Source organism: Podarcis bocagei (assembly GCF_964188305.1).
Source record: "Podarcis bocagei genome assembly, chromosome: 9".
Classification (NCBI taxonomy): Eukaryota; Metazoa; Chordata; class Lepidosauria; order Squamata; family Lacertidae; genus Podarcis; species Podarcis bocagei.
Genome location: NC_138134.1, coordinates 54,063,609 through 54,088,562, shown reverse-complemented (window position 1 = coordinate 54,088,562; position 24,954 = coordinate 54,063,609). Strand labels below are relative to the sequence as shown.

Genomic DNA, 24,954 nt, shown 5'->3' with positions numbered 1-24,954 from the left:
TTAATGTGTGTCCAAAAGGACACCTAGGCAGGGAAGCATCCATTGGTATACAGTACAGGAAAGGCGTCCTTATTTGCTACATTTTAACTCATCTGTAGTGCTACTTTGTCTTCTGTGCCTATATAAATTGTCTGCTGTTATATGCTCCAGGTGGTAATTGCCTCTCTCTCCCTTCCTTCATACACACATTCCTAACTGCGGCCCATGTTGTTGTGCTGATATCACACAGGCATAGGTCCAGTCATACTACATTTTAACATGCAGATATGTTTAGTAAATTGCCAGAATTGCCATTCCTGCTGTTTGCCCCCCCCCCCTCAGTGTATTTATGGATTGCATCTAATTCCCACCCCTTGCTATTGTGGAATGAATTATTCAGTCTAAAATTCATGACAATTATATATATATTGCCTGTTCGTTAAGCGGCTGGATGCCTGATGTGATCTGTCTGACTTCTTGAAGGCTTTGTTTGCTATGTTCATTAAGTTGCATTAGAATTCTCTTTATCAGGACATGAATGCCATTTCCCATATAGGCAGCACTGGGATGTGTAGCTGATGAAGGCAGATTGCGATTACTACCCTAATCCTCTAAATGGAACACTACAGCATAAGCCAGCCCTTTGATTATACGTTTGATCATTTCCTTATAAAACATATAGTATATTTTACTGTTATGTATAGTATATAAATATGATTACCAACTCATCTGTGCATGTAGAAGGGTGCTTTGCACTGAACTGATTTTGGAGAGCTCTCTCTGATTTTATCTGTTTTAAACCAGAATGCTGAGGCTCTTTAATTAAAGTTGAATATAATTAAACCAGTCCCTTCTGGCATCTCTTTTGCACAAACTGCTGCATGACCTTGATTAGAACCAGGCAGACTTAGAGGAGTCCACATGTTAGGAATATGTTGGCCACAGAGGATGGGGAGATCAGCATGTTCCCCTCTAAGAAGCAATAATAGGTCAGAGCTCAGCATATACCAGGGAATTACTATGCTTCTATTTGCTTTGTTCCGTTTAATATTCAGCAGCCAGCCTCACTGTGTCTGCCTTTTACTGCAGCTGCACATTCACTGTTACATAAATAGCCCCCTCAGTCGCACAGCAAACTTGCTTTCTAACAGGAATGGGTGTGGTTAAAGCAATGTTGCCCTTTACCTGTAGAAATATAAATCTGTGTGCACGGCAAAGAAGGAGATAACATAATGCTGTGTAATGTAAAGTGATGAGTGTACTTGGAATGTACACAGACCCTTCTTGGCAGTCATAAACAATTTTGGGTAGACAAAAGGCCTGAGTACCTTTCAGGATTGGGATGACAAAGGCAAATTATAGGCTGTGCACATAGCACCAGTTTAAATGCAGCTAGGTCCTTTCCCCCCTCAATTCAGATTGAATCTGGCTTGAGGGGAAACATATAAAAATGCCTAAGAAACAAACCAGCTGTACACACAGAATTGGCTCGATTCCTTCTCTTTACTTTAGGGGAAAGCATAAGCCCTATGTACTAATGTTTCCTCAAGTTGGTATGTGTGAGACTCTGACAAGGGTGTGTGCATTTTCAACAGGCCCAATCTGGCCTGCTCTTTTTTCTTACCAGGTTCCAAAGAGTCAAGGATTATGGTTTCCAAAAGTGTGATTCACAATGCCCCTGTGATTGTGATGCTGCATCTTCCTGTGGGCTCTGTTATCTCTTATTGAATGGGAAGTGGGGGGGGGGAGGGTTCTGTAGGAGGAAAAATGTGGGAAGGTGGTAGCCTATTGACTAGAAGGGAAACTGGGAAGTTGTGCATGAACCAATAAGGTGAGGAAGAAGCAGTATATGGAATAAAAGAACAAAGTGGGTATATTCTAGGTTAGGGTGATGAAAGGAAGATCAAGTAAGTTTATGGCAGGATGCGGGGGGCGGGTTTGTTTAATTTTAATTTTAGATTTTCTTATTACAGTGGTACCTCGGGTTACATACGCTTCAGGTTACATACGCTTCAGGTTACAGACTTCGCTAACCCAGAAATAGTGCCTCAGGTTAAGAACTTTACTTCAGGATGAGAACAGAAATCGTGCTCCGGCGGCGCGGCAGCAGCAGGAGGCCCCATTAGCTAAAGTGGTGCTTCAGGTTAAGAACAGTTTCAGGTTAAGTACAGACCTCTGGAATAAATTAAGTACTTAACCCGAGGTACCACTGTAAAGGGGTGAGGGGAGAAGATAAACATAAGATCTAAAAAAACCCCCTGTAAAATTACTTCCAAATATTGATACAGCAATGAAGTGTATTGCATATCAGTGAAAACTATGCCTAGAAATAACTGGCTATGGTTTTATAAAGTCTGAGAAACACTGGCATATCTATGAGCTGAAGGGTTTTATGGTTGTTGATAGGAAGCCACTCAGAAGGGTCTCTGTCCCTAAGAGTCTCTGCTTGCTATTGGCTGAGCAGATGTCATAGCAAGTCATCCAGATTCTAGAGAAAGGTTGGACATAGATGGGGCACCTAGGAAAAGACGGTTGGAACATGGAGAAGTCTAGAAGAATCAGATGAGTGTGATCAGATGCTTCTTCAAAAACACACACAAAAAGCTTGATATTAGGAAGCCATATTCTAGCCTTTCCTTGGCCTGCTAACTTTTTGCATGCAAGTTGTTATTTTTATGGAGGAGTGAGCATTCAGCCATGTTAACTCCTCTAGCCTGCAGTCTGAAGTGTTGCAGCCCAGACACAGATTTACCATCTCAAAGAGAACTACAGGCCTGTGCAGGGGGGCAGGGCAGCCAAGTACACTTGCCCTGTTTCTCAGAGGGCTAAGTTGGCTGGGGACCCCAGCTAAGGACAGACTGCCTTTTCGTTTGAGTTTATTACCTTATCCAAACAAGTCTTCCACCCCGGGCCTCAGACAAGCTCCAAGGCACCTATATGAGGCTTCTTTCATTTTCTTTTCATTCTTCTGCACCACCCCATGTTCTGACCCTCTTCTGAAGTAGAGTTCAGAATCAATTAGGAAATTAGGCTTGAGTTGAGAGTGAATCTGAGAGTCTTAATTTGCCTCGGTGTGCAAGAGGGCGTAGCCAGATATGATGAGACAGCTAGTCCCAGTGAAAGCAGTTTGAAAACATGTTTAAAATTCACCAGCAGAAAACAAGTGACTGCAGGGAAAGTGCATGTTGGATAAAATGCAGCCATTGGTTTTCATATTAGTTTTGTTGGAAATGGCCCCTGCTCATATCTGGGTACTCTATTTCACTGGCTGAAGTAATTAAGAACTTGTTTCTGAGGATGGGTGGGTGTGGAACGGGAGAGAATAGGCAGTGAGAAGAAGCTGCAGACTTGAATACATCTATTTACATATTGATTGCCAAATCTTTTGTTACATGTTAATATGGGTAGCTCTGAAGTACACACACACACACACACACACACACAAACAAACACACAAACACACACACACACACACACACACACACACACACATGCGTGCGTGCGCGCACACACACACACACACACACACACATACAAAGTTATTCACCTCTAACCTTTAAAAATATGCTTTGTGTCCACAACTGTGTTTTGAGCCCAGGCACTGCAGGATTTTTAAATCTTCATTTGTCAGAATAACAGCATGTTTCACCCACCTTGTGATAAAGCTCTACCTCATTCGCTCATCTTACAGATCAAACCAGTTTGCCATATCACCACAAATCTTTTAAAGGATTTCTGCAAATCGTGAAGACAATGTCTTGGTACCTGTGGGGAGCTGTTCTACGTGAACTGCTTGTTAAACAGAGGCAGCCACTACGGCATGGGCAGCTGTTGTGATGCCCTCCAGATGTTGCTGAACCATCATTCCTGACCATTGGCCATGATTGCTGGGGCTGATGGGAAGGGAAATTTGCGCTGGAGGATTTCAATCGTCTAATTCCTTAGTTTGAACTGTATGCTGTTTGAAGAAGTCCATAAGAGGGCCCAAACAGACCCATAAATACTTAGAAAAATATTTGAGCTTTCAAAATCAGACTTTCTTCTAAAGAATAAATAATTACATTTGGTTATCTTCATTTTCAAAGAATGTTTTTGACCACTGTCCTAAATCTGAACTATAAATTCTCAACTCCTTTCAGACACAGATAAATGTGAAAACTTTTTTTTTTTTACATAAAACACATTTCCATATCAAAACCATGTATGCTCACTTCCAGAGTAGATTAAATGTTTGCTGCTAATATATAATCCTATGATAACTATTTTTGTGACCCAGATGTAGATGAATGCTGAAACAACATCTGCCTTTCAAGGGAACCAGCTTAGTTTTTTGTTTTGTTTTTTGTTACTTTCATTTTTTAGGAAAGTGGAAAAGGTTGGCAGCAGTGCTTAGAATATGTGAAAGGGGAATAAGTACTAAACATCTCTGGCAGCAAAGTCTGTATATCTACATATTTTGAAAGTTAGGAATGTTTTGAAAACTGATGAACAAGATAATGGGAGATCAACAGTAGCTGAAGCCAGAGTCAGTGATGGGCAGGCAATGGCAGGCAGAACCAACTAATTCTAGTTTCCCCCTATCCTCCTCCTTACAAGAGCAACATTGGGACCAAGGAAGAGGAAGCTTACAGCACTGCAACACCCAAGAGTGGTTGTATGTAAGAATGTAGACAGGCAGGAGCTGGCTGGGGACAGACTGAGATTGGTGAGACATTTGCCCTAATCGACCAGCCTCCACTGATGGTGAGCATGTGAAATGTAGACTTCATGAAGGGCATTGGAATAGTTCCATGAAGGAAATAACCAAAGCTAAACTTGTGCTTACCATTATTCATAGCGTACTAAGAATGTAATGAGATGCTTGGGTAGGTGCTGCCACACAAAATGCCCAGTCTTGACATTGTGCAGAATGGTCTACCTCTTCTGCAGAATGTTATGATCATTTGGGTATGTTGCGGGATGAGTCGATCTTTTAGGTATCCTGGTACCAAGCTGTGTAGGGCTTTCTACACCAATACCAACACCTCGAACCAGGCCCGGAGATCTGTTGGAATACGCTAGCTCTGGATTTCTTGCATGGAGCAAGGAGTTGGACTAAATGACCTACAAGACTTTGTTGAACTCTGTTCAGGCACTGCGCGATTTGCGCCTCTGCATATGCGCGAGCGGTGAAACCCGGAAGTAACCTGTTCTGGTACTTCCAGGTTGCCGTGGGACGTAATGAGAAAAGACACAACTTGAAGCAGATGCAACACGAGGTATGACTGTACGTACTCTCATCTGAAAGTTAGCAAGAGAATAAGCCATTTCTCACAGGCTGTGCTGTACCTACAAAAGAAATCATTCATATGTATTTGTGAAATTTATGTTGTGTTTCATGGCTGTGCTGAGGTTTTTAGATGCCTTTATTTGAGGCACCTCACACACATACATGGCTGTGTAGCTGCAGGAGTCTGCCAGTGATGTCCTATGGATATGTGGTGCTGGGAAGGTTTCTTTCACTAAAACACTTACTTTGTGCTCATTACAAAGAGGTAATTGTGCTCTTCATTTCTCCCCAGCAAGACTAACTATGTTTTGCATCTGGACTGAAGTGATATGAAGATGCCATGGGTAGTGTGTGACCCAGAAGATGTCCCTGGGAAACACAACCTGCCCAGAACTGAGCAGAGAAGAAATATCAGAGTTGGGAGTACAGATAGGCAGTTGCACAGTTCCTGTTACTACAACAAGAGATCCAGTAAGACCCCACCTGCCTCCCTATCCCTGCAGAGGGAGGATCCGTTCAGAAAGAAGAAGGAAGGGACCTTTCCTTTTATGATGCATTCACATCCCACCTTTCCTTCAAGGGGCTCAAAGTGGTGTGCATGGCTCTCCCTGTCTCCATATTATTTTGACAACAACCCTGTGAGGTAGGCTAGGCTGTAAATCAATGGCTGGCCCAAAGCTCACCCACTGAGCTTCATAGCCAAATGGACATTTGAACCCTGGTCTTCCAGGGCTTAAGTCTTGACACTTTAACCACTATACCACACCACTTAGTCTTTGCTCTTATATAGACTGGATTCAATTTCATCATATGTTTTGCCAGCTGACCAAGTGAGGTGGTTGAGTTTGTGTGTTGACTCTGTCTGGCCACTGTTGCCATTAGGTCCAGAGGAAGATGCTAGTGAGCATTGCCTGAGCATAGTGCTGTATGGCTAGGGGCTCAAGCACCCAGGAAGTGGCCCCGGGCTGGACTTGCGCCCTCTGAAGTGTTGGAGGGCATGATCAGGTTCCTTTAGAACAGCCACAGTTATGCTGAAGGTTTCTTTTTCTTTAAAGCACCACAGGTCTTCAGTGCTATAATGATGTTCTAGGTTATGTTGCTACTGATGAACATCTTTTGATGTTCCAGGTTTAATAATGCAAGCATTTCCTTAATTATTTATGGTCTCTGGTTTGTTCCATGCTAAGCTGTATAACGATGTGTTGCCACTTGACATTTTTGAAGTTGGCAGCACACAAGAGGATTAGCATATGATGATAAGTGCCTGGTTAATTCTGCATCTTTTAGGGAGCTTCTTTTTAGGCCAAGCATTCTTGAGACTGGTGCTGTTGCTTTGTATGTAGAAGAGCAGGGAAACTGCATAGGATGAATGTGCTTCCATAATACTTGCATGCCTTCTGCAAACCTCCTTCAGATAGGCATCATTTCTCGGACACAGGAACTACTCACCCAGTGCCTCCATCTTGCCCAGGATTCAATACATCTAAAAATGCATTTATAGAGATCTATCTATAGTTGTGGTTAGGCCTTTCACTGTGATACTGTTTCACCATGTAAATGATGTACTCATGCAAAATTTCTCTTTCCCCCTATTCTATTGCAGTAGCTTGCAATGATTAATAGCATGATTTGTCTGCTTTTTTATTTATATGCTCAATGTAGTGACATATGGCAGTTCTTGGATTAAAAGATCTCTCTGTCTCTGGTACTAGCAAGAGAGGATTATTATGATTAATGCATTGAACCATTCAGCATATAGGAAGGGCCTTCTGGTGATGGTTTTTTTCAAATATGGCTAAGAATATGCATTTGTAATTGGTTGAGTGTTTAATGGGTAGCGAGGCTAGAAGTGTTGTGCTCCAGATTGCTGTTTTATCCCACCATCATCTGCATTTGCAAATGTTACTTATCAGAGAAAATATAGAGCTGCCTCAGTGAAATGGCATTTGGTATGTGAAGCATAACGGAGTTGGTGAATTTTGCAATATGACGTGTTGGGCCTCCATTATATTCTGTTAGCATGGCACTTACCCAGTTACTGCAAATAAAACAGCATTTTATTTATATATCTAACCATCGTCCATTGCTAGGCAAATGGACATTAAGGAAGGGTATCACTTCCACACACAGGAAGATCAAGTAACTAAAATATCAGCTTAGGAACTCAATTGTAATCATATTTGAATCATTTTATAACTCAAAAAGATTTGACATCTCATTCCATTTAAAAAAAATATTGTGATTTTATGAGTTATGGATCCTCATGTTGTTTAAGCTTGTGCCTTAGAGAAAATAAATAATAGAAGCGTATCCCCGTTTTGAGGTGACATGCAGGATAATAGAATCACAGAATTGGAAGGCTCCCTGAAGATTATCTAGTCCAACCCCATACAATACAGGAATATGCAGCTATCCCATATGGGGATTATGGGACGCGGGTGGCGCTGTGGGTTAAACCACAGAGCCTAGGACTTGCCGATCAGAAGGCTGGCGGTTCGAATCCCCACGACAGCGTGAGCTCCCATTGCTTGGTCCCTGCTCCTACCAACCTAGCAGTTCGAAAGCACGTCAAAGTGCAACTAGATAAATAGGTACCGCTCCGGCGGGAAGGTAAACGGCATTTCCGTGCGCTGCTCTGGTTCGCCAGAAGCGGCTTAGTCATGCTGGCCACAAGACCCGGAAGCTGTACGCCGGCTCCCTCGGCCAATAAAGCGAGATGAGCACCGCAACCCCAGAGTCAGCCACGACTGGACCTAATGGCCAGGGGTCCCTTTACCTTTACCATATGGGGATTGAACCTGCAACCTTGGCGTTATCAGCACCATGCTGTGACCAACTCAGCTATGTTCCTTTGTATGTTGAAATGTACATGTGTGAAGTTCCTGAGAATGTGAAGTGTGGGTTGAAAGGCTGCAAAAAATGGCCTGTGCTTCAAAGCTCAACTCATTCCCAAACTAACAATCATAGCCCCTAATTGGTATTTCCTCAGCTCTTCCTCCCTGCACCTGCAATATCATCCTCATGCAAAGGTCATTATCATTATCTTACATAGCTGTTGTAAGGTTTGCTGTGACATCTTGTATGCAAAGAGCTTTGGGCATTTGTATTCCACTATGCAAAGTGTTATTATTTTACCAGCTATCAGCAGTAGTGCTATATATGTCCTACTCTTGGATATATTTAGCTGTATATATTTAGCAGTGTAGAATCTAGTGTTAAGTGCCAAAGCAAAATAAACAAAATCATCTTCCACACTTTCTCATTTCTGTAACTTGTTCATGTATTTCTAGCTGCTATACCCATAATTTCAATAGGTGCTTTCGTTAGAGACTGCTCGTCAAATCATGTGAATTGTGTGTAAGGGGGGTGGGATCACATTTTCTTTCCTTTAAAAATAACAAATCCTGTTAGGGCTTCCATGAATCCCATGGCTTGGATGGCTACAAAGTGCTTAAATGGATTTATAGCTGCTCTTGATGTCAAAAACTAAGAGATGCTATGCACCTGCTGTGCTTAAGCCACGTCCTTCTCAATATTTTGACTTTTCTCTTTACTCTGTGTAGTGCAAAATCCATATGGATAGTCATAAGGTTCAGAATGAATTTAAGACAAAGAAATGCTAGTGTTCAAATAAGATGAATATACTGATACTAAAACACACACTACTAAGAGCACAGCTGCAATGAACAAGTCCAGTGAAAAACATTTCAAGATAGTTACGAAGCCACACTTCTCAGTCAGTTGTGTGAGGGGCTTTATGTCCTAATATATGGAGTATTTTAGCCATATTAACCCGTATGTTCAGTTCACACATTCAATTCATATTTTGCCAGTAATAGGCAGAAAAGAAGGTAGTGATCAGCTGGTCCAAAGCTCTTCGCTGGAGCATCAGTCAGTGCACTAGATGTGCGCTGCTCAGCCTTTCAGTATAGATGGATATGCTCAGAGGATGATGGAAAGGGGGCATTGGCTTTTAAGATAATTCTACTCAGTGTTATTTAGCAACTGAAAAATATTAATCCATAATTTTTCCCTGGAGATGAATTTGAAGAAACAACTGCAAATGAGTACTGGAATTGAAAAGGACATTTCAAGGATAACCAAGCAAAAGTAAAGTCACTCAGTGAAACAGAAACGAAAGAACCGATCAAGGGTTGGTCTTAAGATGCTGATCTAAAACTGGAATAGAGACCACCATAGCTACTAGCCACAATGTCTATGTTCTACCTTCAGTTGTAATCACAGGTGGGAAGAATACTGCTGCACTTAGGTCCTACTTGCTGGTTTCCCACAGGCATCTGACCGCCCACTGCAAGAACAGGATCCTGGACCACTTGGGACATTGGCCTGAACTGACAGTTTTTCTTATATACCTTAACTCCCCAATGAGGGTAACATTAGGGCAGACTGAGATCAAGTTTCTCGTGGCACCATAAGCTAATTAGCCTCTAATGTGCCCAGCACTTTTCCATCAATGCCCTTTTGACTTTTTGACTAATTCTAGATTCAAGAAGGTGAAAGCAACCTCTAACTTTTTTCCATTGCTTGTGTTTTTAATTATATAATACTGATGTACAGGCCAGATTACTGTCACAACCAGCTTTTGTTTTCAGTTTCTTAGCTGCTATGTGATATGGTAGATCTGAGAGACAGACCCAAATAACAATGGCATTAACGAGACCCTGGGAGTTTTCCACCCTTCCATAAGGACTTTGAAATTTAAGTCTCTAAATAATACACATGGTTTGATTGCTTTGCCCCGCCTCAATCTGGCAAAAGATGAAAATATTTGCTTTCTGAGTAATTTGCCCTTAATAACTTTGAAGCAGTGTAACAAACAGCACTAGCATTGTTAGAAGTTCACTGGCAGAAAGCTTGCCCCTTTCTTTGTCTTAGATATCTATGTAGATCACAACCATCTGCAAGTAGTTTTTGAAAGGAATGTGTGCTGATCAGTATTTGGCACCCTTTTAACTTAGTCCGTGGACTTTGTTTCCTGCTTGCCTATCCATTTATATGCTCTTAAAAGTATGCCATGCATTTTGTCAGTGTTCTTCATCCAGTGGAATTCTTCAAATAACATTTATTGCCAGGCAGAGATCTAGTGTGTAGGACATGTCTCTTTTAATATAATTAATCTGAAAACTGGAAGAATATCAAGTATCGAAACCTGTTGTTTCTATGAAACTCTCCTACTACTTTGGTCTCCCTTCTGTCCACCTCTCAGCTTTGAGTCTAAAGTAAATGGAATTTGTCGAGTTGCAACTGCACATTGGATTTTAAATTTCACAGTATTGACAGCTACCATAAATTTTTAGAAACCTTATTCATTAGACATGGAATGTGAGAGGGCAGATATGTGTGAACAGGAAACAACACTGAGGAGGTTAACCTTTTATATTTATAGAGCATGCTTCAAGTCTCTGGGTTTGCCAACTGCTGTCTTTTATGACATTAAAAACATAGGACAGCGTTAAATAAAACAAACAAAATAGGCAGAGTTGATCTGTACACACAGTGAACTCTGCCACAAAGCTAGGCTTGAATTTTGCTGAACAGGAGGCAGCTCTGTTCTGTATTTGATGGAATGTCATGGGGATATTGTGCTAAGAGTTTGATATTTCCCTTTTCATATGAAGTTGCATGCATAAATTTTGATGCCGCAGATGTTTTAAAAAACGAGAGGCAACTATCTGCAACTATGGGAGTTTCTAAACAAGTCTGTTCATTTTTGCAGCATCCTCTGTTAGTCAGGCACTCTGAGACTTTTGCAGCAGAAGGAAGGTGCAGTGCAGTGACAACTCTTCCAACTCTCACCCGCCCATAGCAAAGAAATTTGTCGGGAGGGAATCCCACTGCCCCAGTCACACTGCTTCCACCAGGCCTGTGCATTGTTGGTGTAGCTGTCTGATTTGTTTTGTTGCCTTTGTGACCTTCTGTGAGTACTTGAAAGTTGCTTCACCCACCTCTCAACAAATGCCCCATCAAGTTCTCCTAATCTGCCGATGCCGCTCCCTCCTCACAGGCTCTAGACCTAGTGACTTCCATGGCAACACTAGGGCTCTCCCAGTTTGTTTTGGGCCCCACTCATCAAGCAGGCCACACGTTGGATCTGATCTTTGGGGCTGGCATAGATGTGATCATGCTCCCTGCTGTGAAAGTGCCATGGTCTGATCACTACGCTTTAAAAGCCAAGATTGACTTCCCGCTCCTCCCCGGCTCGGGTGGCGAACCTATTTGGGCTCGTCCGCGAAAACTGATGGATCCTGATAGATTCCGACAAGCCTTGCGGAACCCTGCTCCTCCTGGCGACTCATTAGATGACCTTGTTGAGGACTGGAATAACCGGCTCTTGGCAGCCATTGATGAGATCGCGCCTAAGCGTCCTCTGCGACCCCGTCGAAACCGGGCCCCTTGGTTTACTGAGGAGCTCCGGAAAATGAAGCGGGATCTCAGACGGCTAGAGCGAGTATGGCGACGGACTCGTGACGGAGCCTCAAGAACATCTTATAGGACGCTTATGAAAGCCTATGAGATGGCTATGAAAGCTGCTAAGAAATCTTACTTTGCAGCTTCCATTGCATCCGCTAGCTCTCGCCCGGCACAACTTTTTAGAATAATTAGGTCAATAACGTCCTTAGGAGGACAACCAAATTTAAGCACAAATTCGACCCACAGCTGTGAGGCATTCGCGAGCTTTTTTGCGGAGAAAGTCCTGTTGCTCCGCCGTGACCTCCCTGCCAATTTAGACACAGTGACTGAACTGGAGGCCCCTCGACTGACTTCAGGTCCAGTGTTGGACCATTTCGATCGGATACTCCCTACTGATGTGGATAGATTCCTCCAAGTTGGTAGGCCCACCACCTGCCTCCTTGATCCGTGCCCGTCTTGGCTGATTAGGGAGTGTCCAGATGTTGCGCGGACCCCCCTGGTTGAAATTATCAATTTGTCCCTTGACACGGGGACATTCCCAGGGGAACTGAAGGAAGCAGTGGTGCGTCCACTCTTAAAGAAAACTTCATTAGATCCCTTAGACCTATCCAATTACCGCCCAGTTTCAAATCTTCCATACCTGGGTAAGGTAATTGAGAGAGCGGTTGCTGAACAGCTTGGTAGGTTTCTGGAGGAAACATCGGCATTAGATCCATTTCAGTCCGGTTTCCGTCCTGGTTTTGGGACGGAGACGGCTCTGGTTGCCCTAACAGATGATATTCGTAGACAACTGGATTGAGGCGGGTCAGGACTGCTGATCCTTTTAGATTTGTCAGCAGCCTTTGACATGGTCGATCATGATCTTCTGGACCATCGCCTTGCAGACGTGGGGATACAGGGCATAGCCCGTAACTGGTTGTGCTCTTTTATCTCTGGTCGGGGACAGAGGGTGGCACTAGGGAGGGAAATGTCGTCACGCCACTCCTTGGTGTGTGGAGTGCCGCAGGGCGCAGTTCTCTCCCCAATGCTTTTTAACATCTTTATGCGCCCTCTTGCCCAGATTATCCGGAGCTTTGGGCTGGGCTGTCATCAATATGCTGATGACACTCAGCTCTATCTACTGATGGATGGCCACACCAACTCGGCCCCTTACACACTGACCAGATGCTTGGAAGCTGTGGCTGGATGGTTTCGTGGGAGCCGATTGAAACTAAATCCTTCAAAGACAGAGGTCCTATGGCTAGGTCGGGATAGCATGGGGATGAGGGACCAACTCCCTTCTCTTGCGGGGGCCCAATTAGTGCCATTGCCTTCCGTTAAGAGTTTGGGTGTAATCCTTGACGCCTCCCTTTCCATGGAGGTGCAAGTCACAGCAACAGCCAAGGCGACATTTTTCCACCTTCGCCGCATCAAGCAGTTGGTCCCTTACCTTTCCCGCCCCGACCTGGCCACAGTGATCCATGCAACAGTCATCTCCAGGCTTGACTACTGCAACTCGCTCTACGCGGGGCTGCCCTTGAAGCTGTCCCAGAAACTCCAGCGGGTACAGAATGCTGCAGCGAGGCTCCTCACAGGGTCTCTGCCATGGGAGCATATTCATCCAGTTCTTTTCAAGCTGCACTGGCTCCCGGTGGAGTACAGGGTCAGATTTAAGGTGCTGCTTTTGACCTTTAAAGCCCTTCACGGCCTAGGACCCTCGTACCTACGGGACCGCCTCGCCTGGTATGCCCCACGGAGAGCCTCAAGGTCCATAAATAATAACACCCTAGTGGTCCCAGGCCCTAAGGAAGTTAGATTGGCTTCAACCAGAGCCAGGGCCTTTTCAGCACTGGCCCCAACTTGGTGGAACGCTCTGTCTCATGAGACCAGGGCCCTGCAGGATCTGATCTCTTTCCGCAGGGCCTGTAAGACAGAGTTGTTCCGCCTGGCCTTTGGATTGGAGCCAATTTGATTCCCTCCGCCCCCTTTTTCTTTTTTCTTTTCCTTCTCCTGCAATGAGGCTCCATTTTAATATTTTAATGTTCCATTATTTTAATGTTGTATTTTATTTTTGTTTTTAAGTTATAATCACTCATCTTGTTTTTATTATTGCTTGTAAGCCGCTCTGAGCCCGGCCTTGGCTGGGGAGGGCGGGGTATAAATAAAAAATTATTATTATTATTATTATTAATCATATTAAGAAATCCTAAAACGGGTATTAGACTGGGGTTAGGGTGGAATTGCTTCAGATGTCCATAACCTGTCACATCAATATTGAATATGGCATGCCTGGCATCTTACCAGGCAAGGAAATAGTAAGAAGTTGGGTTTTTTCAAGCCTTGGGGTCTTCAGACTATCAATATTATGAATATTATGGTATACTTGAAGTGTATATCAGGATGTTAGACCAGCATATTTAAAGTGGATTAAAGCAGTCTGTTGCTTTGGTGCTAAAAATCTATCTTTAAAGTTTGGAAAAGGAAATACACTGAAAATGTGAGATGAATGAATTATAAATGGATTGACATCTAGACACCTAACAAACGAATCAGGATGACCATTAATTGTCATATAAGCACCCTGTAAATTTCAGAATGAATACACATTAAGGCTGAACATAGTCTAACCACCACATAAGCTTTGTACAAGCAAATCAGGATTAAAGCTGAACAGATAGTCTGGAGGAGTCCCATGAGCTTGTTGAATTTGACTGAGGATTACTATTAATATATCTAAATTTTGAGACCTATTGGAGATCTCAATACATGAAATCTGTTCAACTTCATATCTCAAAGCTTCCTTTGTCACACAAGTTGAATTTTATTACAATATCTAGCTATGCAATTGACACTTCCCTCTATAAATTGGCAGTAAATATAAATAATAAAATATTGCAGTAACCAAAGGCTGGACATCTTGGGAAAAAGAGAAGCACAGAGCCATTCTAAATTAACTTGACATAATTAACACAAGCATGAATTCCCCGTAGGTCAGTAATCCTAAAGGGTGAAAAACACAGTTATCCGATTATAAATCCTGGCAGCTGTGAAGGGTAACAAATCAATAGGGCAATAAAGATGTTGGATCAATGACAACTGGTTACTGAATATTGTTTGTTTCTTTAAAAAAAATTGATAAAGAAGAAACAATTTTGTACAAAATCAGTAAGTACTTGAAAATGTGTGTCAAAATAACGAAAACCGTAACAGTTACCTTTAGTACACTTTAGTTTAATTGAATGTACTTTTGGTATATTCAGTGGGTTGGAACCAGATTTAGGCCTTCTTCACCCAAGAACAGTAAACTGTGGTCAGAAACAAGCCATGGCTTATGGTGAATGAGCAGCGTGTTAGTGCATGCTGCAGTCATGCTTCCTTCACTCCCCCAGGGAGCAGGGGACAAAACCATAGTGTGGATGACTTAGCGGTACATGCAAACTAGCTTTCATGGTTTGTTTTTCCATACAAACTACAAAGTGCTAAACCAAAAGCAAACAATGGCTTCAATTCATTATAGGTTCAGAAAGAAACAGAATACGAGTGTTGGTTCATACGTAATGCTAACTCAGCCTCTCCATGCTTTGCTTATTACCTCTGGAAAGGGAGAAGCGAAGTGTTCAAGATTGAGTAGCATGTGCCAACCAGCATGGTGCTTCTCCTTTGTAGCAGTTGTTGTTGCTTCTGGTAATCTTATTTGTACCCCACCCATGGGATACAAAGCTGCCTTCAGATAACTTCTAAAGGTTGTATAGTTACTTATCTCCTTCAAATTTGATGGGAGGACGTTCCACAGAGCAGGCACCACTACTTAGAAGGCGCTCTGCCTGGTTCCCATAGTTTGTTTCAGTGTATGGCTTACTGCTGCATGCAAACCAAACCATAGTCATGCTTGCCATAAGGTAAAGGTAAAGGTAAAGGGACCCCTGACCATTAGGTCCAGTCGTGGCTTACTCTGGGCTTGTGGCGCTCATCTCGCTTTACTGGCCGAGGGAGCCGGCGTACAGCTTCCGGGTCATGTGGCCAGCATGACTAAGCCGCTTCTGGCGAACCAGAGCAGCGCACGGAAATGCCGTTTACCTTCCTGCCAGAGTGGTACCTATTTATCTAGTTGCACTTTGATGTGCTTTTGAACTGCTAGGTTGGCAGGAGCAGGGACCGAGCAACGGGAGCTCACGCTGTCGCGGGGATTCAAACCACCGACCTTCTGATCAGCAAGTCCTAGGCTATGTGGTTTAACCCACAGCGCCACTCGCATCCCCATGCTTGCCATAGACCAGCTGAAATAAATGGGACACCACTAATGTATGTCATCTTGCTATCAGTTGGTCTCCACAGTGCAATCCCAGCTATGTCTACATAGAAAAGTCCTGTTGAATTCATGGAGGCTTACTCCCAGGAAAGTGTGGTTAGGATTGTAGCCTAAATCTGGATACAACCATATGTCTACTTTTCTGGTGATAAATATAATTGAGTTTGTATTCTTGGCAAAGCTCCAACTGACTGCGTGAGGCCTGCTTCTAAGATTTGTACTTTAGAGAGCATGGCTGCTTGAGCAAAATGGTAGTGGCTCAAAGTGCCTAAAGGATACTCAAATGCTGTAATTCTGCAGAATTACCAAAGGAATTCTATGAGGCTACGACTCATTCACCTAATGCAGATTCAGAACAAACAAATATGCCATAGTTGCATATTTATTAAGTACCATATGATGATCTTTTAAAAAAACAAAGCACTACATATCTAGTAGCATTTGTGTGTTAAATACAAAGTAATTGGCATTTTGAATTAATCATTTCATGTGAAAGTTTTTCTCCTCCCGCAATGCCCCCCCCCTCTCCTGGAAAGTACCGGGGTGTTAGCATACAGCATTCTGAACTGTAGTGCTTTGGGCAAGCACCAAGGGATAATGTGAACAGTAGAAGGGTTGGGGGGGGGGGAATCAAAACATTCAAAGGCATGCAGCTGGGTAATTCAATAACCCTTGTATGCGGAGGCATTTCACACAGTAGGACTTTAACTCTGCGCTAGTCAGGCTGCCTGTATGTTGCTTTCCCCCTCCCCATTCAATTTACATGCATAGCTGGCCTAGTAGGTGTAAAAATAGACAGGCAGCGCCTGAATTGGAAATGGTCACTGAATGCTGTCTGCAGTTGCTGAGGTTCCCTTTCGACACAGGGCAGCCTGCAGAAAGAAAACTCTGGCGAGGGGAGTTGAGGGGAGCAAAGCACGGGGTCAGTAATTATCCTTCTGGATTGTTTACTGTGCCCCTTTGGAGTGTTTAGGACACTTCAAAGTCAAACCCACTTGCAGGAGTGAGCGGGGAGGACTGATATGGGCAATGCACCCGTTTGCCAGGCTTGTCACACGGACAAGGGTGTGAGAGTGCAAGGAAACATACAAGATGTGGATAAAATTCCAGACTACTATGGATGCAACAACGAAGAGGCTAAATATCCTGAGACACTGGTAAGTCTATAAAGAGGCGACAAGGCGGATTAATAGGCCTTTTGACTGTGTAGAAAAGAAGAAGAAGACCTCTTAGCCAGAGAACTCTTTGAACCTGCTTACTGGCAATGCTGAGCAGTGAAATAGGGTCTGTGACTTTAAAAACTGCTGGTGGCTGGATTCAGATGGTCATTCTTGGGGATCTGTTGAAGAGCAAAGTAGCTCCTGGAATGTGTTTCCAAGCATGTAAAATATAAGATTGTAAGTAGCAAAAAAACTCAGGAGATAGAGCTCCTAATAAATAAAAGAATATCTTTTACTATATTTTTGTAAGTAGACATTCCAAAGAGACTGTACTGATGTCTCATTTGAGAACATAAAATCAATAAATTGCATTTGATGGACTGTGCTATTCCGTTAAGTATATTTTCCATAGTTTAGGAGATATATAAAGGCTCAGTTACAGAAAAAAGTTCATTACACAGGTCAATGTGATCTCTCATGTTGTCAATGTTTGCAGTTACTTAAGCCAAAGCACAATTTTTCAAATATTTTATTCACTATATAAGTACTTAGCAGCCTAATTCCATGCATCTTTACTTGGAAGTAGGTACTGATGAGCTCAGCAGGACTTACTTTCAAGTAAGTGTGTCCATAGGACTGCAAGCTTAGTGAATTTTGCAGGAGGGGGGAAATGCCACAAATGTATAATTTTAAAAACTGCATTCACATTTCAAGGTTAATTGTGCTGGCTCGCTGCACTATTCTCCTGATTCAGCCAGTTCTACACACTTTCACTTGAAAGTAGTTTCATGTTCATCACAGAAATAAAATGTTTGCAGTAAGAAGGGAAGTCAGATGGAATCTGAGTAGAAATCATACAGCAAATGAAGACTATATATCACATATTTCATCAAATGTCAAAGCTGTTTAAGAAGAATTTCTTTGGTATCAGTTCAAAAGTAGCACTCCCTTATAATGTATGGTTACAATTGGCAACTTTGCATCAATGCAATCTCATTAGGAGTGGCCACGTGACATGTTTGTAACCCCACCCACAGATTTTTGATATTCCACTTCTCCTTGCTAGTTTCCTGTCAACAATTTAGCAAAAATAATAATTATTATTTTACATTTTCAGTGTTAATATGGCATGCATTTTTAATTGGTAAAAGCTAGTTGCTTGAAATCCTTCCCTTATTTCAATCACAAGCAAAGCTATTTTGTAAATAGCTTATTGGGGATTTTTCTACTGCATTTTTGCCTCACTCTGCTTGCCTTGAGAATTAAGAACATTTAGAAGTAGTTTCCCTTTGGAATTTAACTGAACAGTCAAGTTTACAGCAGCAGTTGAGTTCAGCAAGAGAAATTGAGGGGGAGGGAATCTGTAGCAATCTGCCCCTTGCCTGAAACCCTGGAGAGCTGGTGCCAGTCATTTTGGAGGAAAGGGTCATGGCTCAGTGATAGAGCACATGGTTTGCATGAAAAATAGTCCAGGTTCAATCTCTGGCATCTCCAGGTAGGGCTATGAAAGAAACCATGGAGAGTCATTATTTGTCAGTGGACAAGTTTGGAAATTTTTGTTTGGAATTTCTGTACCAGTACAGAGCAGTGCAAACCATGATTACCACAATTTATGGGAGTTAGTTGCAGTACAATCTGTATGATTTTGCAGTATTTTAGGTTCAGTATCACTGAAATGGGTAATACAGTTTATGAGGTGAATAGGTTTGTCATTTGGAATAGAAGAAATGTTGTTATGGTTGAAATTCCATGAGATGGAGTGGTGTGAATCCTGATAATAACATTTAATAGGTGTTAGTGCAGTACAGCAGGTCTGTTTGACTTCGTTATATAATGTTGAAATGGGCTAATACAATTTAGTTGGTGCATAAATTTCATTGGGAAGAAAGGGCAGTATGGTGATGGCTGAAAAGCTGTGAAATGTTGGTAACTTAGTCTTTCCTCCCATTGTAGCAATATCTGCTTATTGAAGCTTCAAATAGCTAATCTTTGGGCTGCTGCAATTATGCACCTGTCATTGTAGTATGGCCCTATTTTGTTGTGCAGATATAAAGTCACGGATCAAATTGAAGGGGCAGCTAAGGCTTTCTTAACAAAATAAAAAAAATTCCTTCAGAGACAGTATCTGAAGAAGTGTGCATGCACACGAAAGCTCATACCAATAACAAACTTAGTTGGTCCCTAAGGTGCTACTGGAAGGAATTTTTTTTATTTTGTTTCGACTATGGCAGACCAGCACTGCTACCTACCTGTAACTGAGGCTTTCTTAGTTGTGGTTGGACTCCAACTCCCAGCAGCCCCAGCCAGCATGGCCATTGATCAGGGATGATGGGAGTTGTAGCCCAAAAACATCTGGAGGACCTCACATTAACCATCCAGCAAATAATAATATTACGCTGCCATCACATTTTCATATTTGGAAGAAGTACAAAGGGTAGGGTACAGGGTTGATAAAGGAACGTGAAGGCAAAATGAGTCTCCTTCATGCCTGCTGCACACACAAATCCTTGGATTGGATTCTTTCCACATGTGCACATTGCGAAGCAGGAGATTTTCTGCCCACCCCTATCCCCAGAGGGGGTATTGTACAGGCAACCCCATTTTCCTTGTTCAGATTGCTCCTTGTTGTATTGGGGCCAGCTGATGTGTTTGGAATGGAAATACGAAGTCACAAAAGTACTCTAATCAAACATACTTTCAGTTTAATCATGGATTGAAAAGAGTTGCCTTAAACCCAACTAACAGTGAAGAGTGTTTGGGTTGGATTCTGATGAAAGACTTTCTTCTGATAGGTTGTAGTTGATTTCTCCCTTATAGTCACTGTCCCCCTCGAGACGAATGCCAACAGCATGATATTTTTTATGTTTTCAGGAACAGCCATTGGAAATCTTGACACAAAGCAACCTATTTCATCTCAGGTCAAGTTGTTTATCACATTTGCTTTTTATGTGTAATACTGCTTGCTGAGAAAGTGTTCACAACTTCCTCAGTTCACACAAATACTGCATTCATTTTGTAAAATTAAGATAGCACTTATCTCCCAGGCTCCTTTGTGTGTGTGTATTATTTTTATTATTTTTAATGTAGCTTGAGAAATCCTACAAATGTCAGTGAAAGCTAGATTGCCAAATGATTACAGTGGATTTATGGGAGAGCTTTAAGGGTTAGATTTATACAGCTGCTTGTTAAATATTTTTCATCAGTATTATTTGCTGATATTAACTACTCCTTGCATTGGCTTTAGCAAAGTAATTTAGCATATGCTTAATTCAGTGATATTTTGCATCCAATTTGTAGTCAAGAATGGTAAAGAATATGTGTTGGAAAAGTCATGTAGTTTATCCACATGGAAAGAGGTAAGTGTATGATGTAGGCATTGGAATGGTCTTTCAAAAAGTTACTATTAGCATACATTTGGAATATAAAATAGAAATAATAGGCTTGGCTCAGAAGAAGGGAACTATTTTTTAATGTTTGCTGTTTAATATATGTTTAATATATGCTGTAAGCAGCCCAGAGAGGCTGGTGTATAGTAGTAGTAGTAGTAGTTGTTGTTAAAGGCAAGTACTGAATAAAAGGCTTGTAAACAAATCCAAGTTTTTAATCAGGAGGAAGTTACAGTAGCTTTGAAACTGCAAAGCTATACTGGAGAAGAGAGGCTAGGGAAGTCAATAGAAGGTTAATTTTAAAAGTACTGTAGATCAAAATTTCATATGGAAAGAGTTAACCAGGCGTCTACATTACTCCTACTTTGAAAATCGCTGCTGTTCAAATTATTATTGTTATTATTAATATTGTTATTTCTATATTCTAATATTCTAAAATGCTATGGGTAGTTGTAACTGCCAAGTAAAACCTGCATATGTCTTAACTATGAGAAATCACATCTTCCTGAAACGTAACCAGATAGTCAGTATGAGATATTCTTGTTTCATAAGGAACATTTTTATTGCTTGTACTCAGTTCACTTGAAGCATGGTGTCCTTATACTTGACCTGTTCCTTCTAATCCCTCACTGGGCTTCCAGTGCTGCATCAGGCAACTAAGAATCAGGAGACAGCCCCATACTTTCCTGCCTCCTTCAAATACATTTCCACCCCTGCCTCAGTTTCACTGCCAAATGCACTCCCAGCCACGTTTTTTGAATTCTGTGTGGCTGCTCATCTGACAGCTGAAGGTTGGAAGGTTCCTGGCATCCCACCAGCTTGGGCCGCACAGTCCCTGTCCCTTCAGCATTGGTATTTACCAATTTCAAAGCAAGAAGAAAGCACTTAATCCTGTGTTTCTCAAACTTCGGTCTCCAGCTACACCTCCCTGCAGCAGGTCCTCCCTCTACCTGCTCTCACAAATCAAAACAGATACATGCACAGATGCAAGGAGGTAGAGAACCAGAGCCATTATGAGGCAGGTGGGGGTGAACTTTGGCCCTCCAGATGTTGCTGAACTGTGCCTCACATCATCCCCAGAGAACATGGCCAAGGCTGATGGGAGTTGTTCTCCAACAACATCTGGAAGGTCAAAGGTTCCCCATACCTGCTATAAAGAAATCCTCCTCTCACTTTTACCACCTTTACCAGAAATTGTGATGTGGCAGCACTAGAAGAGGGGCACAGCAGTAGCAGCCTGTGGGGCTGTGTGGGTGAGACTGTGATGCTCTCCCACCTTTTGAACATGCCAGGTCACTGCTGCTTGTTGAGCAAGGCAGAGGGGCCAAGGCAGCAGCAGCTCATTGTTGGCCCTGCAGGAGAGCCAATCCATTGCTCCCAGTCCTGCATCCACTCTGTGCCTGCCCTGTGCTGGCCTCCCACTTCCTTGCCCCCCCTCCCCCTCTCAGTGAGTGGCAGTGAGCCAGAAAAGAACCTTAAAAACACACATGAGCAATAGTTCCTTCTTGTGGTGACATTTGACTGTGCGGTAAAAGCTGGAAGTTCCTTACCTTTATTCTGAAGATGGGAGGAGAAAACATGCAGCTCTGCATTACCTATCAATTAAGTATTTCTGACTGTCATGTAATATGTTTTCTTCTGGCTACAACTGAACCGATGACTTGGGTAATGTGATCTGAGCTCTCAAGATGCAACCTGAAAATTAATGTCACTTAGAAGTAAGGGTGACTCTCCATTGCCAAATCCAGGGGGAATGCAAAGACGTTCCAGGGATCCTTCAGTGCTGGCTGACCCCAGCACCACAGGCACAGCAAGAGATAAACACGTTAAGGTGGATTAAGGACAGTTTTCGTTTGTAGCTGTGGAGACCTCATCTTGCAAATTAGTGGCATGAAAAGAAATGCAAGGCAGCAGTGGGGGTTTGAATATACGGAACACAAAAAATACTTCTTAAAGTCAACAACCAGCATTAAATTAATAGTCATTAATTCCTATATGCAGAGCAATAAGTTCAGGAAGCAAACCATTATTTATTTATTTATGCATGCTCTCTCAAGGACAGGGGTGGGAAACTTCTAGACTGGCCCTCTAGGTCACACTGTCTGGTCCTTCGGACTTTTGCCAGGATGACACCACCACGCCCACAGCCTCGCCTTTCACTCTCTTTGGGGTTTTTTTTGCCTGGCCTGAATGTGCCACTGAACTCTGATAATGTTTCTTTCTTGTCTGGATAGAGAAGGATGTGTGAGTGTGTAGCCTGCTGCAGAATGGAAACGTTTGCATTTATTGCTTTGCCTACTTTTGCCTCCGGCCCCTGTAAAGTTGCCCTGAAGGAATTGTGGCCCTTGGAGTGAAAATATTCTCTGCTCAAGGAAGAAGCACAGTTTTTTTTTCTGTTTTAAAGAAAATAACGGGTAGGGTTTTTTGCATGCTCAGCTTTGAATTTGTTAATAAAAAGAAATAATGTTCATCATACTCTACCAAGAGAGAAATCTGTGTGGGGAAGCAAGCTTCTATATGTGGATTCTGTCACTCAGTTGGGAACCACATGTGCACACTGAAAGCAGATGTATCATTCGTTGTGTTTTCACACTCCTCAGCTCCACACTAGCCTGACTTGACATCATTGTGGAGGGGGAGGATGATGATGATGATTTATATACCACCCTATACCCAAAGGTCTTAGGGCGGTTCACAGAATAAAATAAAATCAAAGTATAAAACCATGCTGCCTCTGTTCCACTGGTTATCCTGGAAGCAAGAATTCAGGTTTCTTTTTGTGTAAACACTTATGTGTGTGTGCATAGGGACCTCTCCACATGATGAGGTTTCCTGCTTTTGCAGGTTTCGCAGCCCTGCTGTGCAGACTGTTGGTGCATTCAGCTATATGGGGGGGGGGCGTGTTCTACAAATGTGCTAATGAACATGGATTGATTAGAGCAGAGTTCACCATCACAGTAGCACTCTGCCCCCAAGCCATGCTCATTTTCCCCCTATTGAATGCTTGCAAGGCAATGTCAACCAAAAAAGAACTGTGAAAAAAAATGCAGCAATATTGCTTAAATGCAACATTGCCATACTTAATCATGAAAAGTATGTGCTCTGTGGTATAGCATGAAAGCACAAAAAATCAGGTTCCATCATCGATTTCTGCTTTCAGTTTCTGCGCTTGTAATAAAAGAGTCTGCTGCATTGCACAAAGTCTTCTCTGGCAGTAGATCGCCTCGCTTTCAAGTGTTTGACAGACACTGCTGCTGTGTCATGGTTACAGAGCTTCACTGGCTGATGTTGAATGCTAGAAAAAGACTCCTGCAATGCCTTTTTCTCCTCCTTGCAGTTGTGTTAAGTAGGGTGGTCTGGTTTCTTGATACTGAGGAGCCTGTAATATGCACCAGGATCTCCTTAAAGTATTTCTATATCTTTGTGTTCTGGGGTAAAATCCAGAGTACAATGAGCAGAAAATCAGTGTTGTTTTCTTATTTCTCTCAGGGGGAAGGGCTGTATTAGAAGCTTTTTAAAAAGTTTGGAATCCCATTTTCAGCCTTAATTTGCCATTTCTAGGTGCAATAATATGTGCATTAAGTGTGGTATAAGGTCAGAACAGCATGACTGTCCTTTGCCCATGGTTTCACCTTGCTTCCTTTCTCATGGACAGGTTTACTTTACTGGGGTATTCAAAGTATTACCCTGGTGGAAGTAGACCAAGACAAATCCTCCAAGTGCCTTTTTGGCTCCACTAATGACAGGTCCAAACAAGCAAAAATTATTTTGTATCCCGTTTCACCCCCCCCCCCCAAACCAGGAGTGTCTCCAGGTTTGGGAGGGGACCATAGCAACATGACCACTGAGGACGCCCACTTTCACCAGCAGAGTTCTGATTAGCACTGGGCAGGGAACAATGATTTAAGTTTCCACAGTGCCCCAACATAACATTATTCTTTACCTTTCTTCTGGGAAACAGATCATTTGGCAAACTCCCTAACTGGGGACTCACAATTACATTTGCCTAACAGTGCATATACGTGCTCCTTGTGTGGTTGTGTTTTTTTGAGCAATCTGCCCTTCAGTTATTTATGTGTGTGGGGGGGGGGTTAATAGCAATATTGTGAAATTAAGGCAGGCGTCACAAACACTTTTATGTTGTATTTCGTCTCAATGGGGAGGTTTATTGTTTTGTTTTTATTATGTATTTTGATCTTGTATTTTTATGCTGTGAACCACTATAAGATCTTTGGATGAAGGGCAATATACAAATCAGAAAGATAGGAAGGAAGGAAGGAAGGAAGGAAGGAAGGAAGGAAGGAAGGAAGGACGAACTTACTGGGACTTGCTTCTGAGTAAGCATGGATAGGATTGTGCTTCACATGGTGGTATACTTGGACAAATATTCTCTTGTCTGTACATATAGCAATGAAGCACTTTGAAGCTTTCTGAGCATTT

At 42.5% G+C, this 24,954-nt stretch overlaps 1 protein-coding gene across 30 annotated transcripts in view; it reads left to right on the top strand.

Moving 5' to 3' along the window:
- ANK2 (ankyrin 2) overlaps positions 1–24,954 on the top strand; it is a gene marked incomplete at its 3' end in the record, with an annotated part of 325,504 nt that overhangs the window by 163,997 nt on the left and 136,553 nt on the right. For 4 of the 30 annotated variants that reach the window (XM_081208036.1, XM_081208023.1, XM_081208013.1 and 1 more), the window contains exon 1: positions 16,781–17,125. The exons of 14 other annotated variants lie outside the window; for them this stretch is intronic. In XM_081208036.1, coding sequence (XP_081064162.1) covers positions 16,991–17,125 — 135 coding nt within the window. In that variant the 5' untranslated portion in view covers positions 16,781–16,990. Of the gene's footprint in view, positions 1–16,779; positions 17,126–24,954 lie in introns of those variants that run through there. 12 more of the 30 variants (XM_081208017.1, XM_081208024.1, XM_081208020.1 and 9 more) reach the window with 7 other exon arrangements.